Source organism: Chiloscyllium punctatum, chromosome 38 (assembly GCF_047496795.1).
Source record: "Chiloscyllium punctatum isolate Juve2018m chromosome 38, sChiPun1.3, whole genome shotgun sequence".
In the NCBI taxonomy this organism is placed as follows: Eukaryota; Metazoa; Chordata; class Chondrichthyes; order Orectolobiformes; family Hemiscylliidae; genus Chiloscyllium; species Chiloscyllium punctatum.
Genome location: NC_092776.1, coordinates 37,782,403 through 37,800,352, shown reverse-complemented (window position 1 = coordinate 37,800,352; position 17,950 = coordinate 37,782,403). Strand labels below are relative to the sequence as shown.

General features: G+C 39.3%; 1 protein-coding gene across 3 annotated transcripts in view; it reads right to left on the bottom strand.

The window, feature by feature from the left end:
- tcerg1l (transcription elongation regulator 1 like) overlaps positions 1-17,950 on the bottom strand; it is a 739,617-nt gene that overhangs the window by 257,151 nt on the left and 464,516 nt on the right. For all 3 annotated transcript variants that reach the window (XM_072557635.1, XM_072557638.1, XM_072557637.1), the window contains exons 7-8: positions 9,771-9,847; positions 8,347-8,435 (exon numbers count right to left, since the gene is read on the bottom strand). In XM_072557635.1, the coding sequence (XP_072413736.1) occupies positions 8,347-8,435; positions 9,771-9,847 (166 nt within the window). The remainder of the gene's footprint in view (positions 1-8,346; positions 8,436-9,770; positions 9,848-17,950) is intronic.

Here is a 17,950-nt window from a genome sequence, read left to right as displayed (position 1 = left end):
AGGCAAATTGCAAGTTAGCTATCATGATGAAATTACTCCTTCCAAAAAAGAAGGCATTTTCCTTTTGCAATGGTTATAAGTTGCTTTCCCTTCACCTCGTTGCTGGATTTATTTCAGCTGGCATTTGTCTTCACTGACAAGTGTGTTCACTAATATCTCCTTTGCTGTGTAGACAAAGGTTAACGTTAAACTGATTGATGTAGTATTTGCCAAACAATGACATCTGACAGTATTAAGCACTTCCATGGGACAGGACAATAAACATTATTTGCAAAGCTACCTAACAGAAGTGACAGACAATGTCAATGGGTGCACTGCTGTTGTGTGATAAAAGAAATTTTTAAAAATTACATAATGGAGCTCCTTGAAAGTTAGTCATCCAATCTATTCAGAGTTTAGGGATTTTAATCTGTAGAGACATATTCAATATTACTTGTCAATGCTTTGCTTTTCTGATTTAAATATTGTAAATGTGATCATCTATCACTATATTAATGTATTAGAAACATCTATTCATCAGATGACTTCAAACAATAAAGAAAATATGGGAACCAAAAATTCTCAGGATGCAATTCTAACAGTTAAGATAGGATTATGCAAGTTAACCTCACTGGATATGTGGTTAGGGAAATAATTTGAAAGATGAGTGCAGGTGTCAGTAAAAGACAACATCTAACACGAGCCTGCCTATGCATCTGAAACCCTGCTTCCTGCTGTCATGGGGAAAGGAAGGGTACAAATGTTCCTGCCTGTAGAGTCCATCTGGACTCAATATTGAATTCACCAGTTTTCAGGCTTGATCACTTTGTTCTCTGTTCTTACCCTTACCCCGACACACCAGGCCTAGTTATCACACGGGCTGCCTCCACACACAACTCATTGTCAGCTACTATTAATCCCCATTAACAGCTATTCATTCCCACAGGCTGACCTTTACCCACTCCTTTGTCTGTCCAGCTGCTTTTCTGTCTGTCTCTGGGCTCTGTCTCCACCTATTGTTTTACTCCCATCCCATCTTCTGCAAAAATATCAACTTCTTCCAAACTACCATCAGTTCTGAAGAAGGGTCACTGGACTCAAAACTCTGATTTCTCTCTGCAGATTGTGCCAGACCTGTTGAGTTTTTCCAGTAATTTCTATTATCTAGCGATCTCCTTCATTTCCTTCGTAAGGAGCCTTCAGCAACTCTTTTTACAAAAATGTTTCTCTCTCCATGGTTTGAGGGTCTTGGCCTGACAAGGGCTCTTCACAAGGTGGGCACTCTCTCGTTCACCTGGATGTCAGTATTTGTCTTTACCTTGTGTAATCTTCAGTGATATGATAATGACAACAGTATTGGATTAAAACCAGAGATACAGAATGGGAAGAGTACCAGTGTACTGAAGTGTTGCAGGGCTGGACAAAGTTGCAATGAAGCGGTGAGGTCAGGATGAGAACTTTATAATCGCGGTGTTGTTTAACAGGGAGGCAATGCAGGCCAGGCATTGCAGAAGTAATGGGAAAGTACAGACCTCTGGAAAGTTAGGATACTAGCAGTAGTTCATGGAGACTGGAAGGTGAGGGACCTGCCAAGACAGCGTTGTAATCATCAGGCCTTGAGGTAACAATGGAAGTTCAGCAGCAGTTGGCTGAGGCAGAATTGGAGCCAGGTGATGTTCTGTACATGAATGCAGGAGATCACATTGGTAAAAGTTCATCTTGAGATCAAATATGGTTTGAAGACTGCTAACAGTCTGGCTTAGTGTCCAAAGTTTGGCAGGGAGAGGGACAGAGTCAGAGGCTGATGACCAGTGTTTATGGTGAGGACTAAAGACAATAGAGTCATAGAGATGCACAGCATGGAAACAGACCCTTCAGTCCAACTCATCCATGCTGACCAGATATCCTAAGTAAATCTAGTCCCACTTTACAGCATTTGGCTCATATCCCTCTAAACCCTTTCTATCCATATACACAATCAGATGCCTTTGAAATGGTATAATTGTACCAGCCTCCACCACTTCCTCTGGTAGCTCATTCTATACACACACCACACTCTGTGAGAAAAAGTTGCCCATTATCTTTCTTTTCCTTCTCACCCTAAACATATGCCTTCTAGTTTTGGACCCACCCACCCAGGGAAAATACCTTGTCTTTTTACTCTATCCATGCCTCTCTTTATTTTATAAACCTCTAGAAAGTCACTTCTCAGCTTCCGGCGCTCCAGAGAAAATATCCCGAATCTATTTAGCTTTTCCCTATAGCTCAAACCCTCCAACTCTGGCAACATCCTTATAGATCTTTTCTGAAGCCGTTCCAGTTTCACAACATCCTTCCTATACCAGGGACTACAGAATTGCATGCAGTATTCCAACAGTGGCCTCAACAATGTCCTGTGCAGCCAAAACATGATCTCCCAACTCCCATACTCAATGCACTGACCAATAAAAGCAAGCAAACCAAAAGCCTTCTTCTCTGTCTCTTTGTTCAGCAACACTCCCCAGGACCATTAATTATATAAGTCCTGCCTTGATTTGCTTTTCCAAAATGCAGCACCTCACTTTTTCTAAATTAAACTCCATCTGCTACTACCCAGTCCATTGGCGCATCTGATCAAGATCTCAATGTAGTCTGAGGTAACCTTCTTTGCTGTCCACTACACCTTTAGTTTTGGTGTCATCTGAAAACTTACTAACTATATCTCCAATGTTCACATACAAATCATTGATGAAAAGCAGAAAAGCAGAAGACCCAGCACCGATCCCTGTGGAACACCACTGGTCACATGCCTCCAGTCTGAAAAGCAACCCTCCACCACCACCCTCTGTCTTCTATCTTCGAGCTAGTTCTGTATCCAATTAGTTAGTTCTCCCTCTATTCTTGCTAACCAGTCTACCATGAGGAACCTTGTCATATAGATCACGTCCACCATTCTGCCCTCATCAATCCTCTTTGTTACTTCTTCAAAAAATTCAGTTAAGTTAGTGAGAAACCAATTCCCACATACAAAGATACATTAACCAACTCTAGCCAGTCCTTGCCTTTCCAAATACACGTAATTCCTGTCCCTCAGGATTCCCTCCAACCATATGTCCATTACCAATGTTGGGCTCACTGGTCTGTAGTTCCCTGGCTTTTCCTGACCACCTTTCCTAAATAATGGCACCACATTGGCCAACCTCCAGTCATCGAGGGAATCTCTCGATTTTTGCTGTGTATACCTGACATATGCTTCTTTCTTTTTCTTGACCAAAACCTCAATTGCTCTTGTCATCCAGCATTCTCTACATCTACCAGCCTTGCCCTTCGCCCTAAAAGGAATATACTGTAAGACTATAAGATACAGAAGCAGAAATTAAGTCATTCAGCCCATCACGCTCTGCCATTCATGGCAACATCTTCCCAACATCCACTCTATCCAGGCCATTCAGTACTCTCTAAATTTTAATTAGATCCTCCCTTATCCTTCTAAACTCCATCGAATATAAACCCAGAGTCCTCAAACATTCCTCATATGTGAAGCTTTTCAATCCTGGGGACATTCTTGTGAATCTCCTCTGAACATGCTCAGGTGCCAGTACATCCTTCCTGAGATATGGGGCCAAAAACTGTGCAAAATACTCCAAATGTGGTCTGACCAGAGTGTTATAGATCCTCAGAGGTACACCCCTGCTTTTATATTCAAGTCCTCTCAAAATAAATGTCGCCATTGCATTTGCTTTCCTAACTCCTGACTCAACCTGCGAGTTTACCTTGAGAGAATCCTGGACTGGAACTCCCAAGTTTCTTTGCACTTCAGACTTCTGAATTTTCTCCCCATTTAGAAAATAGTCCATGCTTCTATTCTTCTTACCAAAGTGCATGACCTCACACTTCCCCATATTGTCTTCCATCTGTCTCTGGACTCTCGGTATCTCATTTCTGAAGGCTTCCCATTTTCCAGCCGTCCCTTAACATGTGAACATCTGCCCCCAATCAACTTTTGAAAGTTTTTGCCTAATACTGTCAAAATTAGCCTTCCTCCAATTTAGAACTTCAACTTTTAGATCCGGGTCTATCCTTTTCCATAATTATTTTAAAACTCATAGAATTGTGGTTGCTGGCCCCAAAGTGCTCTCCCACTGACACCTCAATCATTTGCCCTGCCTTATTTCCCAAGAATATGTCAGGTTTTGCTCCTTCTCCAGAAGGTACATCCACATACTGAATCAAAAAATTTTCTTGCACACACTTAACGAATTCCTCTCCATCCATGCCCTTAACAGCATGGCAGTCCCAGTCTATGTTTGGAAAGTTAAAATCCCTTACTATAACCACCTTATTGTTCTTACAGATAACAGAGATCTCTTTACAAATTTGTTTCTCAATTTTCTGTGGACTTTCATGCTTCTCTTTTGTTGAAGTTGTCGGGGTAGGTACTGTTTGATCTAGGCATCAGGTGCCTGGTTGAGATCGTGTGGCCTTGCCAAATAGCTCTGGCCAGGAAGAATGGGAGCATGTCTTCCACTTAAGACCTTTATGTAACTCCTTGAGGGTTCTGTCACATCCCATCATCCACCGGGGTTCAACCCGTAGCCGGCAGGAAACTCAACATGTGAAACAGCTCTTTTACAAGGCATTCCCTATAAGGAATCAAGCATTCCCTACAAGGTCTAGCTGCAGCTTACTGGATAGGTTCCTTGTGCTCAAAGCAGTCTGTATGCAATTAGTAGACCTGTCATCAGGAAGTGGAGCCCCACAGGAAGGCACGGCCTGCCAATTCGATTGAAGTCCACTTGCAGCCCTCGCGGGACTCCCTTTCTTATTATTTATCCCTCCCCCCCACTGTCACTTACCTCTCTTCAATGTTCTGATTTGTGATGAAGGTCCCACTGAAATACAAATAGTAGTTACTGTTCTTGCTGGCCCTGCTGTTACTGGAGGGCTGCTGAATTATTATTATCTCTCATCTCAGGGGTAATATTTCCATTCTGCCTCAGGCTTAGTGCAGTGTGAAGCCCAATGCTGCCCAGGTAAATCCCTCATTGCTATAAATTCTGTTGGACTTCCCAAAAATGAACAACATGAAATTCTCACTGGTTTTCTAGCCAGTGGATGGAACATCCCTAACAGTCACCACATTTTACCCAATGGTTCTGTTCTTTGAAACATTTAACTGGAGGCAATTTCTGTTCATTCAATTCTGCAGTTCTGTCTGAGAAGACAGGGAGAGGCTTGAGAGAAATGATAGTAAGGGAGGACTGGAAGTCATTAACATACATTTGGATCCTGATGCAAAATTCTTCTTATCACGGTGGGCTAGCATGCAGATGTGAAATAAGAGAAAGCGAGAGAAAAAAGATCCTTGGAGGATATGAGAGATACTGCTGCAGGAGCAGGGAGCAAAGGCATTGCAAGACTTTCTCTTTTTATGACCTACCGAGAGCTGTCCCCATCGGCTGGATGGCATGGAGATGTCTTTGAAGAGGATGCTGAACCATTTCAAAGGCGGCAGACAATCAAGGCAGATAAGGAGGGAATCAAACAAATGAGCCAGGTAACCTGGAATTGCAGCCAGAGATTCCCAACATAAGGAGTCCATATCCATGAATTTAACCCACCTTAATGATATTTGCCTTATAAAGAGGTTGTGTTGGTTCTGCTACCTAACAATCAGCAGACACTTGGGACCAATGTCACTACTCTAGCATGTTCCATCAATCATGGATGGGCAAATGTAGAGCTTGTGAGAGCCTGATGTCAAAAAGTACTTGTGAAATATTTCACTTTGATAAATTAATATTGAAAATGTGCTCTATGTTCTTTAAGGGAAATGTTGCAGATCAATAACTGGAAACTACAGATTCAATTTATGTAGGCCTTTGTGACCAATGGCCTTTCAAGCAATCAGACTTTGATTTGTGGTTTCTAAGTATAGCTTCAGGCATCACATACAAAAGAAAACTTAGGTCTTTGGCAGAAAGGATATACGAATGTTGCTTTGTGATCATCAAAGGGGAAAAAACATGTTCTGTACTCTCCTTGTGATATTTGTAACACCCATTTAATTCTACTATCCATTTTCTTAAATACTTCAGTGAAGCTAACGTCTTAAATAAAATGCGTCACATTGTTATGGTAACCTGTCATCAACTACACTAGTTCAAAAAACCCATTTAAGTTACAGCTTTTTTGAAAAAAAAGAAACAGAATGTAGGCTAATCCAAACAATACTTTATTTGCAATAGTTATGGTTTCTTTTTAACTACAATCCCTATGTTCCTCCTTTAGGCTAAGGTTGCAGTCATATCACACACATGCTTCTCCTACTATAGGTGACAAGAGTGTTCCATCAGCAGACCTGCTTCAGCATCCAATCGTAATCTTGGTAAGTGTATATGACAATGCATTATAGGGTGCGGAACTGCAAGGGACCCAAGTCTGGGCAATTCTCGGGCCTTCAGGCCTGCACTAGTACTAAAAGGCTTGAAATAACTCCACGAAGGTTGGTATTCTGTCACCAAGTTACCCTTTATTTACATCAGTACAAAACACTGATCCAGCTAGCATGAAGCCAGCTTCCAGAGTGAGCAGAAGCCCTGTCACTCCTGTCAGTCAAGACTCCTTGACTGAACCAGGTTAACAGACTGAATCAGGGAAACCATATTCTATAGGATCCTACTGGCTGACACTACTCCAATCACTGCAGGGTTCTGCAAAAGGAATCCTAAGCCTCAGTCCCTTTTGAGATTTCATAATAACTTGGTTCTGAGATAATGTTTTAAAGTCATCTTATCATAAGAGAATAAAATGTATGACCATGAGTAGACCATTTGACCCATTGTGTTTGCCCTGCCATTCAGCTTGATCTTTGCTGATCTGATAATCCTCAATTCCACTTCCCTCCCTTTCCCCATAATCCTTGACTCTCTTGCTGATTAAAAATCTGTCTGTCACAGCCTTGAATATACTTAATGGCCCAGCCTCAACAACCATGTGCAATAAAGAATTCAACAGATTCATTACACTCTGAGAAAAAAAAATCATCCCCAACTCTGTCTTAAATGCGTGAATTTAACGTCTGAGATCATATCATCCAGTTCTGAACTCTCATGAGAGGAAACATTCTCATCTGCAGTGGGTTGTTGAGCCTGGGCCATTAAGTATATTCAAGGCTGAGGTTGACAGATTTTTAATCAGTAAGAGAATCAAGGGTTGTGGGGAAAAGACAGGAAAGTGGAATACTTTTGGAATCAGGTGATCTGTCAAACGTTCATGTCATGGCCCACATTGTCAGAGTCCTTTAAGTCCTCACTGTATGGGACAGCATGCAAAACTATCATTTGTGAGTGAAGCAAATGGTGCTTGATCACATTATTAACAACCTGTTCTGTTTCTGATGCTCCCCACACAAGACCATTGGAAACATCATCTGTGAATCCAGCCCTAACAAAGTTAATCACTGTGGCTCCAATGGTATAAAGGCACAGAGGGGTGAAAAGCCCACCAGCAGCAGCAATTTCCAATCGATGCCAAACAGTGAGTACATGAAGATGTCACATCTAATGGTCTCCTCAGGATGTGCAGTCTATTGTACTTGATGCCATTTCCTTCAGGTGACTGAGGCGCAGTATTGCTGCAGACTGTGGATGTCCTGGCACACCATCACAGAATTATGTCATTTGCTGGAATGAGACTAGTGACCCGAAGGGGTGGGTTACCATCCCATACTGGTGGTTGTCAAGGTAACAGCCGAATGAAATGTTTACAAATCTGGCTGCTTCCAAGGATCCACTGAGGGCCTATGTGATACCTAGCTAGCAGTGCTTCACTTGGTGTATGGCTGGTTTTTAAATATGGCACCAGAACTGGAAATCTAGGATGATCCCTGCAGTGGTGAATACTTTTACGGTGGCTTGCCAAAGAGACATGATGCATTAGGGTTCGTATTTAAAAATGATGTGACTAGGATAAAATTGCATGAGAAAACTTGCTAGGGATCACAGAGAGAAATCCTCCACAAAACTCTCCAAAGTTAACATGTCGCCCATTTTTGCCAAAATTTAATAAAGAATGAATGCAAAAACACGTCTTTTCTTTCGCTCCAAACCTCCTTGTGGCCAAAGTTAAATTACCTCACATCAACACCACTGATTTAGAGATATTAATAAATATTAGTCTCAAATATCATGTAAATATATGCCAACTGGTGAGCAATGAAGTTTAGAAATTTAGGCACATCAGGAACAAACTCAAAAATATGCTATGAAAGAACCAAATTGGCAATTTTGATATCAATGTGGTTAAGATTAGGATTCATTTCATTATTTCAAAGGAATTAGTAACTGGTATTACTTAGTGTCAAAATTTGTTTACAAATGAACTTACCAAGGGGAACCTGGTACAGGAGTCGATGCCACAGGCTTGGTCTGATGACGTATCCTTCCTTCCTCACCAACTGCTTTCTTTGATGTGGTCTAAATTTTGAAAAACAGAACTACAACTGAGTTTTTTTTTCCCAAAACTCTTACAACAATAACAACTTATATTTTATAACATTTTTTATCTTAATTGTGTTGTGACGTTGGTTCAAGGATGGAATGAACAAAGGAATATCATGAACTAAAATAATAATTTGTAACTTGCAATAGGTTTGTAAATTGGGAGAAAACAATGATCTTTGATAGGGGAAAAACAAGACTTGTGTTTGAGTGAAACCTTTAATTTAGTAAAGACTGCTGTAATGTCAACATTTTAATTTCATTTACATATTCTGATTTGCCACCAACAGATAAATCTGTAGCAATCTGTATGCAGTATTGTGCTATCTTTTAAAGACAACATATCGTTATCTCCTGTCTAAATACCTGGCTGAATGCCACTGAGTAATTCATTTAAATGTTTTTACATTGTCATTTTAAAGTCACAATTATAATTCACGAGAGATAGAAATTTCAGTATTCTTAGCCAGATAAATATTAAATGAAACAGATCAAGACTGAATTCAGGACCAACACCAGCTCTTCACTTGAATCCCAGTGTAAAGATGCATTTCCTATGCACATGAATCAGTTCAGTGCTGAGCTTCTCACACTGTAAGATGTACAATAAAGCAAACACTTATAAGAAACATGGAATACAAGAGTTCAAGACAGAAGCAATAAAATGTAAAGATATTTAGCAGTGGGGAACATCTCCTACAATGGGAACAAAGTGCAGTTATCCTCTGCTAGTGTCTCCATTTCAATGCCTTCCCTACTGTCCCAATCTCCTCTGCACTGGCACTAATCTAACATGAATGCTTCATGCAGAACACCATCTCATGAAAATTACTGTAAGCTGTAGTTGAAAGCAAATTTTTCTCCAGATTAATTTAGTGAGTCCCATTTAGTATCTTCGTGGAGTTCAGCTGTGGCATCTTCATTCTGGTGATATTTTCATCACTCCTATTCTTGGAATATAATTGAAGGAGAGACCCATGATATTTCCACGACAAGTGCAAAAAAAAATAACATTACAGCAGATGAATCTTTGCAGCAATACTGAGCACAGGACTGACAGTGCTCCATTTGTAGAGTATTGCAATTTCCAAATTGGCTGCTATGTTACTTATATTAAAACATTGGTTACAGTTCAGAGTGCTTTGTAGACCGTAAGGCACTGTCAATGTTTGGAAATCATGACAGGTGCTATATAAATACAAACCTTTCTTTCCATAATCAACAAAATTCAATAGTTTAACCTGTTTAAAATATTTGATGTCATTTGCATTTAATATTATGCATGAATCAAAAATATAATTGAAAACAAACCTCATCTCCATTCTCATCTGATTGAGTCTTCCCTTTTGATCTGGTACAGGATTGTTCACAAGGCTCTTTTTCTTTGCCTATTCACAGAAATAAATAGTTTTGCATTTTAAAGCCAAAATCTGTAACTGTTAACCCAAGTTCTTTACAATTTATAGTTAACATGCATCAAGTAACAACTTTTTATAAAGTATCTTTGCATAAGTAAAGCCTAGGTTTTATATTTATTTAAGCCATATTTTAATAAGACTTTGATGTAATTTACATTGTTTCTATTATTTATAAAGTTTTTCACTCTAGCTCAAATCAGCTATTTGTACCATGATCTTTGATTATGTTTTAATTTGAATGCTCCTGTTAGATCCAAAGATGTGCTGTTGAAAATCTTATTTAATTACTGAAACATTGATGGTATAATATCATGCTTCTGTGATTTTTAAAATAGTTTAAAATATTATTCTGAAACAAAAAAAACTTTCACACGCAAAGTATATAAAAGCAGCAACAGGTAACTCAAGTGTGCATTTCTAAATTGTGGATCCATGACCGGAGGAATGGATAGCACATGGGACATATATTTATGAATATAGCCAGGTTGTCAGAATTAAAGTTTGTTTGATATTGTTAGTAGAATATTCCTACAGAAATTATTTTGGTTAATCTCAATCCAGGTCTTGTTTATACGCAGGTTACAATTATATATTGCTCAGCACAAACCAAGTATAAAATCACATCCAAATGAACTGCAGATGCTGTAAATCAGAAACAAAAACAGTAATTGCTGGAAAAGCTCAGCAGGTCTGGCAGCATCTGTGGAGAGAAATCAGAGTTTACATTTTGGGTCCAGTGACCCTTCCTCAGAACTGTTCCCAGAGAAATTGCGATAATGGATGTATTAGATTAGATTAGATTAGATTAGATTACTTACAGTGTGGAAACAGGCCCTTCGGCCCAACAAGTCCACACCGCCCCGCCGAAGCGCAACCCACCCATACCCCTACATCCACCCCTTACCTAACACTATGGGCAATTTAGCATGGCCAATTCACCTGACCTGCACATCTTTGGACTGTGGGAGGAAACCGGAGCACCCGGAGGAAACCCACGCAGACACGGGGAGAATGTGCAAACTCCACACAGTCAGTCGCCTGAGGCGGGAATTGAACCCAGGTCTCTGGCGCTGTGAGGCAGCAGTGCTAACCACTGTGCCACCGTGCCGCCCAATTACTGTAAGCTGTAGTTGAAAGCAAATTTTTCTTAATTAAATCAAATTAAATAGGTCACATGAAAATGTAAATTCAATGCCTACCCTGCAGTGTTTTATACCTAATAGGAAGTCCACTGCTAAATATTTTTAATAGATAAACACCTTCAATAAATTTGTAGAGACTGGAATTTCAGTTGTACCACCCTGAAAGTTTGTACATTTGCACCATAGTGTAAGTTCAGACACACAATTCAATCAGAATAATATATTATCAAAGAATAGTGAACTGTAATTTTACATGACTTAGGAATATTTGCATTTTAGAATTTATTGGTATTCACAATATCTTCCAATTTGGGATTATCTAAATTTATATACAATATTTCAATGTAAAATTTAAGTCAACACACATCTAAGTTTATTCGACAAAGATAAAAGATTGTTGATTAAGATATTGCTTATATGAGGAGTGAGGAAATGCATTTGGTCTTTTTTCAGTGCTATTTTCAAAGATAAACTATGCCATCTCAATAAAGAGTAAGAGATTTGCTTGAAAATCCATTTAAATATTTTGTGAGATTTATCATCAGTTTTATGTAATACATGATGTGGAATGTACAGTTGGGGCTGACTTTTTTCAGAGGTCACACGATACCAGGCTATAGTCCAACAGGTTTATTTAAATTCACAAGCTTTCAGAGCGCTGCTCCTTCGTCAGATGAAATGAGGAGAAGACACACAGGCACAGGATTTATAATCAGAAAGATCAAAAGATCATATAAATGGTCTTGCAATTCTTTTTTTATATCTCTCTGATTATAAATTCTGTGCCTGTGTGTCTTCATTTCACCTGATGAAGGAGCAGTGGTCCAAAAGCTTGTGATTACAATAAACCTGTTGGACTATAGCCGAGTGTTGTGTGACTTCTGATCTTGCCCACGCCAGTCCAACTTCGGCATCATGCTGACTTTTGGTTCAAACATTGGAAGATATCCATTTCTATATAGTGATCACCTAAAAAAGCCCACAAATAGTAGTTGATTCCGTAATGTTTACCTGTCATATCAAAAACAATAACAATGATTTTAACTTTATGGAAAAAAAAACTCTCTTTGTGATAGAATTGTAATCACATAAAAGAATGAAGAAAATTGGCAACAATTGCAACATGTCATGTTTCCTGACACTAACAATAGACTGCCAGGAAGCGATTTAGTTTTGATTTTTATTGTTGACACAACCTTCGCGTGCAGTCAAGATATTCAGAAAGCATGTATTATAGTCATCAAACAATCAAAATGCAAGTAAACAAAATGAACAGCACTATAATTCAAAACCAAATGACAATAATTTAGCTCCTCTTCTTGCTAATTTTTCAAGGTTCACATTAATTCTGTTTATAAAAAGTAAAGGCATAAATTAGAAATCCTAACTGTTTTAGAAAGATATTCTACATCTGCCATACACCTTATTCTTAGATTTTTATCGATGAATTTATATTATTCAAACTTTTTCCAAAAATAATGCAAATACATAATTATTCTTAGTCTGTTCTTTTCTATTCAATATTATTCAGTAACTACATATTTAAAATTATTTTGATGATCTCAAAATATATATATTTTATGTTATCAGCCATTCAGTATATGGTCACAAAGCTATATGAACAGAGAACTGAATTAGACTTGATTTCCAGCTATAGTTGTTATTTGGATTGGATAATGATGTGTCATTTTGCTGCTGTGTGGCTAGGGCACAAGTTTACCCAAAATTATTGACCATGAAAATTAAAAACTATACATTTTGGAATTTGAAATTGAGAATATCAAACACATGAAGATTATATTAATGAAGGAACTTCTTCCTGACGGTCCTACTGAACTCCACGAACTTGTTCCAAGGACAAGCGCTGGATTTTGTTTTTAACTCATATTCTCAGGGTGATGATGGGACTGCCACTCACCTGCTGTAACTATAACCTCATTTTAATTTTGGATCAGTCCTCATTTATGCCTTCTTTGTTAGGAAGCCTCAATGGTGAGACAATTTGAGGGAAACAAAGATGGACATGAAAGATAGAAAACTAAAAAGCAAAAGTAGAATGCAAAGGAAACAAAGGTTGGAAGAAAATATGGCTAAAGTACAAAAAAAGGTTAAAAAAAAATCTAAATGTATTATATCCAAATACATGACATACTCACAACAAAGTAGTTAAAAAGCAGAAACAAATACTAGGACCAGGAATTGACCATTCGGTCCTTCAAATGAAATGAATCAAATTAAATAACAGTGCAAATATTTGTAGATTTCGACAAGTTGAGTGAGTAGGCTAATCCCTGGTAGATAACCTGGATGCATGTGAAGCTGTTCACATCAGTAGGAAAAACAGAATGGCTCCACATTATGTCAGTGGTGATAGATTTGGAGAGGTTAATGTGTAAAGGGACCTGGATGTCATTGTATATTAATCACTGAAAGCAAGCATGCAGGTGCAGAAAAGAGACAGGAAAGCAAATGTGCTTCATTTTGCAAGAAGGGTTGTGTTCATGTGCAAGAGATTTTTTACTGAAGCTTTACAAGGCCTTATTGAGAGCTTACTTGGAGAACTGTGTGCAATTTGGTCTCCTAAGAGAAGAGATACTTGCCAATAAAGAGAGAATACAGTGAACATTCACCAGGGTGATCCCTGGGAAACAGGTCTGTCATATGAAGAGAGATTTGGTTGACTCGGCCTTTGTGGACTGGAGTTTAGAAGCGTGAGAAAGTATCTCTTTGAACAAAGTTCTGTTGGCTGGAGATACTAAATGCAGTGATGATGTTTCCCCTACTTGGCCTGAGGGAAGGGATTTGTTAGAATTGTCTCAGGATATGAGGTAGTCCATTTCAGACTGAGATGCTAAAAACGTTCTTCACTCAGAGAATGGTGAATCTGTGGAATGTGCTATGAAATAAGATGTCAATTCCAAACCACTGAATATATTTAAGAAAGATTTTTAAACCCTAAAGGTAACAAGAGGGCATTGAGTTAGATGATCATCCAAGATCATATTGAATGATGGAATATGCTCAGTGGGATGGATGCCCTGCTCCTGCTTCTATTTATACTTTTTCTATGCTGTTAATGTAATTAAACTAGAATTAAGCCAACACTAGTGAGTGAGGTCAATAGATACCTCAAATGTAATTTCTTTATTGAATTTTACTGCAATTTATACTCCAATTCAGTGAAAAGCAAACAGTAAATTACAAAAATGCTAATATTCAGAACAGGATGTGCGGAATCTCTAATTTGTGTGCATAGTTATGTTCTGCGGAGATAACACAATTAATAATGATGAAAGTACAACAGTAGTAATTCTTGGAAGGTATTCAAGAATTGTGTCCCAGAGGTTCAAGACCTGCTATTTACAGTGCATAAAAAACAGGATTTATGACAAATATTTGCTTTTAATAGTTAAACTTTATCCTTCACTGCAATAAGCAGATAACCACACAGCTCATTTAACATGTGTGCAATACATCTTTATAACCCAATGCATTTTGCTTCAAAAGGTCTGATAAGGATTAATGAAGATTACTTTTCCTATGCAGTTTTTTGGTGGATATTTTTCTTGAAGTAAATGCCACTTTTGTACAGAGTTTCACATCACTAATCATCTGAGGCAGTCATTCCCTTAATTCTCTTATTTATTTGTACTGAACGATTTTAACAAGTTTCTATTCATAAGTAATCAGTTTGTTGCTTAAGAATTACCAATAGCTTGTATTCTGAAACATAAAGTAAGGCAAAGCTGACTACAATTAATTACTGACAATAGAATTTACAAAAGGAATACAAAGGAAACATTTCTTGTACTCCTTTGTGATTTGAAGCAAAATGCAATTCTCATTCTTTGACATTGAGTTAAACTGTGGACACAAGCCTGATTCTAGACTATGAACTTCTTTCACTTGGCTGATACTTCAATGCAGCACTGGAGGAGAGTTGCACATTCAGAAATAGCAAGTTTTACAGTGAGTGATAACAGCAAAGTCTGTTGTTTAGGGAAGTGTTAAACTCCCCACGAAAAGAGGTGATCTGTCTAAGAAACTGAATCATATGCAACACGACAGGTGACCTTCTGAAGGAAAAGCTAAAGACGAATTTCCACTTGTAGCTCACTTTTGACACTCATCATAAAACAAAACAATGGGCTGAATTTTCCCAAAATTTGATGAAGTATCAATTTTCCATTAATCGTCTCATTGAGTCTGGACCCTCTCTCCAGGGTGCAGCTGTCTTGCAATATGATACTAAACAGTGGTGGAGGAGCTCGTTGCTGTGAGGACTTTACAACCTTCTTGCCATGGGCACATATTTAATCCCCAGCTGGACACCATTTCAGACGCTGCCAGATTGGACTGAAATAGTTCAATGTGCTCTGCTGCTACCTCTCAATCACTCTACCCCTGCCATTCTGCCCACCTTCCACCAAAGCTCACTGTCTATCACTCTCAACATCGCATGCAGCATTTTTCCCTCAATGACTCTTATGCTCACACCCAAACCATTTATGTAAATGATAAAAAGTAGAGGACCCAGCACTGATCCTTGTGGCACTCCACTGGTCACAGGCTTTATTGGTCAGAGTATTGACTACAGGGGTTGGGAGGTCATGTTGCGGCTGTACAGGACATTGGTTAGGCCGCTGTTGGAATATTGCGTGCAATTCTGGTCTCCTTCCTATCGGAAAGATGTTGTGAAACTTGAAAGGGTTCAGAAACGATTTACGAGGATGTTGCCAGGGTTGGAAGATTTGAGCTATAGGGAGAGGCTGAATAGGCTGGGGGTGTTTTCCCTAGAGCGTCGGAGACTGAGGGGTGACCTTATAGAGGTTTACAAAATTATGAGGGGCATGGATAGGATAAATAGACAAAGTTTTTCCCTGGGATCAGGGAGTCCAGAACTAGAGGGCATAGGTTTAGGGTGAGAGGGGAAAGATATAAAAGAGACCTAAGGGGCAACATTTGCATGCAGAGGGTGATACGTGTATGGAATGAGCTGCCAGAGGAAGTGGTGGAGGCTGGTACAATTGCAACAGTTAAGAGGCATTTGGATGGGGATATGAATAGGAAGGGTTTGGAGGGATATGGGCCAGGTGCTGGCAGGTGGGAGTAGATTGGGTTGGGATATTTGGTTGGCGTGGACAGGTTGGACCGAAGGGTCTGTTTCCATGCTGTACATCTCTATGACTCTATGACTCTAACCCAAATCGTCTCCCCAAAATTATTAATCATTGCTGCCTACTGAACCTCTTCCTCACTCACTCACTCAGGACACCTCACTTCCTTTCAGCGTTGAGGGTGGACCAGCCCCCTAACTGGCCACAGTCCCCTTACCAGGACAGCTCTTCCTACACTTTCAGACATGGTTATTTGGTTGAAGCATATATAGTGTGACTGCCACATAGATTGTTGCCACCAGTTGAAAGTGTGATATTGATGTAGACAGTACCATCCACCAACATGCCCACCTCATTGATTGCCCTTTACTGGGAAACATGGCAACTGCCTGGCTTTCTGTCTACACTAAAATGCAAGGCAAAACAAGACAAAGATGCTGTTAGCATCGAAGTAAATGCTAAGTGAGTGAGCGCAAACAAAGCAAGTTAAGGTCCCTGAGATATACCCCATTCTGATGAATCCCTGGCCATAATGTACCTTGGCAGTAGCAAAATAAGGTATCATTGAAATTAAAAGTGCATTAGTGAAGTGTGGAAGTGTATTATAAATTAGCCCAAGATGCGCAATATTGATGTGGTGAGACTGATACTTTGCTGCATCCAGCCTCTGTGGGCAGGGATGCAGGCGGCTGCTACCCATGGTATGTGCTCTGGGATGCTGGGGAATGCATTAGATACACAGGCAAGAGGCCTGGCCTGGCCAAACCAGCTGCTGCTTGGCAATCACTTTGGAAACTGATGCTGTCTAGTTTCTATTGGGTACCTGGGAAAATAGCAACCTGCATATCAATGAGGCAAGATTAAGTAATAATGAGATCTTAATGCATGAAAAAAAAGCCTCTCACCACTCACCAGTGAGTTTCTCATCCCACCATTAAAGCTAAAGTGGATCACTGGATCTGTGTTTTCTCGAATCTCATTTTTTCACTCTCACTGTGTTTTCCTCACTTACTTGTCAATGGTCACTCATTCAGAGGCTGGGAAAATTCAGCCCAAAAGAAAAATTTCCCTTGTAGCATCGTCAATAGCAGCTTTCAGGTAAGCTCTGGCAAGAAAAAGGGAGAGAATAGGAAGAGGCTAATTAACTGAGCCCATAGGAGGTGGTCACAGTAATTAAGGGTGTGTGATAGCAATTGGGTGGATCGGGATTGAGGGTGTATAAGATCAATGGGATGAGAAATACTGGCTGTTGTGTGATGTCTCACTGTACACCGTGAAGAGACATTATATCATCACTGTATCACAGCCTGTAATCTGAGGATGTAAAGGTCTCAGGCTCTGACTTTGGATCACTTTTAAAAGGACAATTTGCTGTTCTGTTGAAATGTAATAGTTTTACATTAGCTCAGACATTTATGTATTGAGAAATATAATGTCTGGATATAATTACTAGTTTTAAGAAATGTCTGTTGGATTCTTCAATATGACAATTTCTATACCTAGATTCTTATTAGGGATATGAACAGAAACATGGCCACATCAGGTAAAATACCTTGTGGGAGGTAAACCCACATCACCAACTTGTCGGGATCTTAGATCACTCTGGAGTGCTACTCATACACATGTAGATATTTTCAACAGATCTATCTTTTGGTGGTGGCCTGCAGCAATCCTATTAAGTCTTGATTTTTACCTATTTATTCAGCACCAGGGTAAATGAGTACGGCAGAGAGGGCCTCAAATTGGTGTTACGCTATTTTTCTAGATTTGCAAAAGCATTTGTGCTGAACATCTATTTTATTTCCTGTATGCTG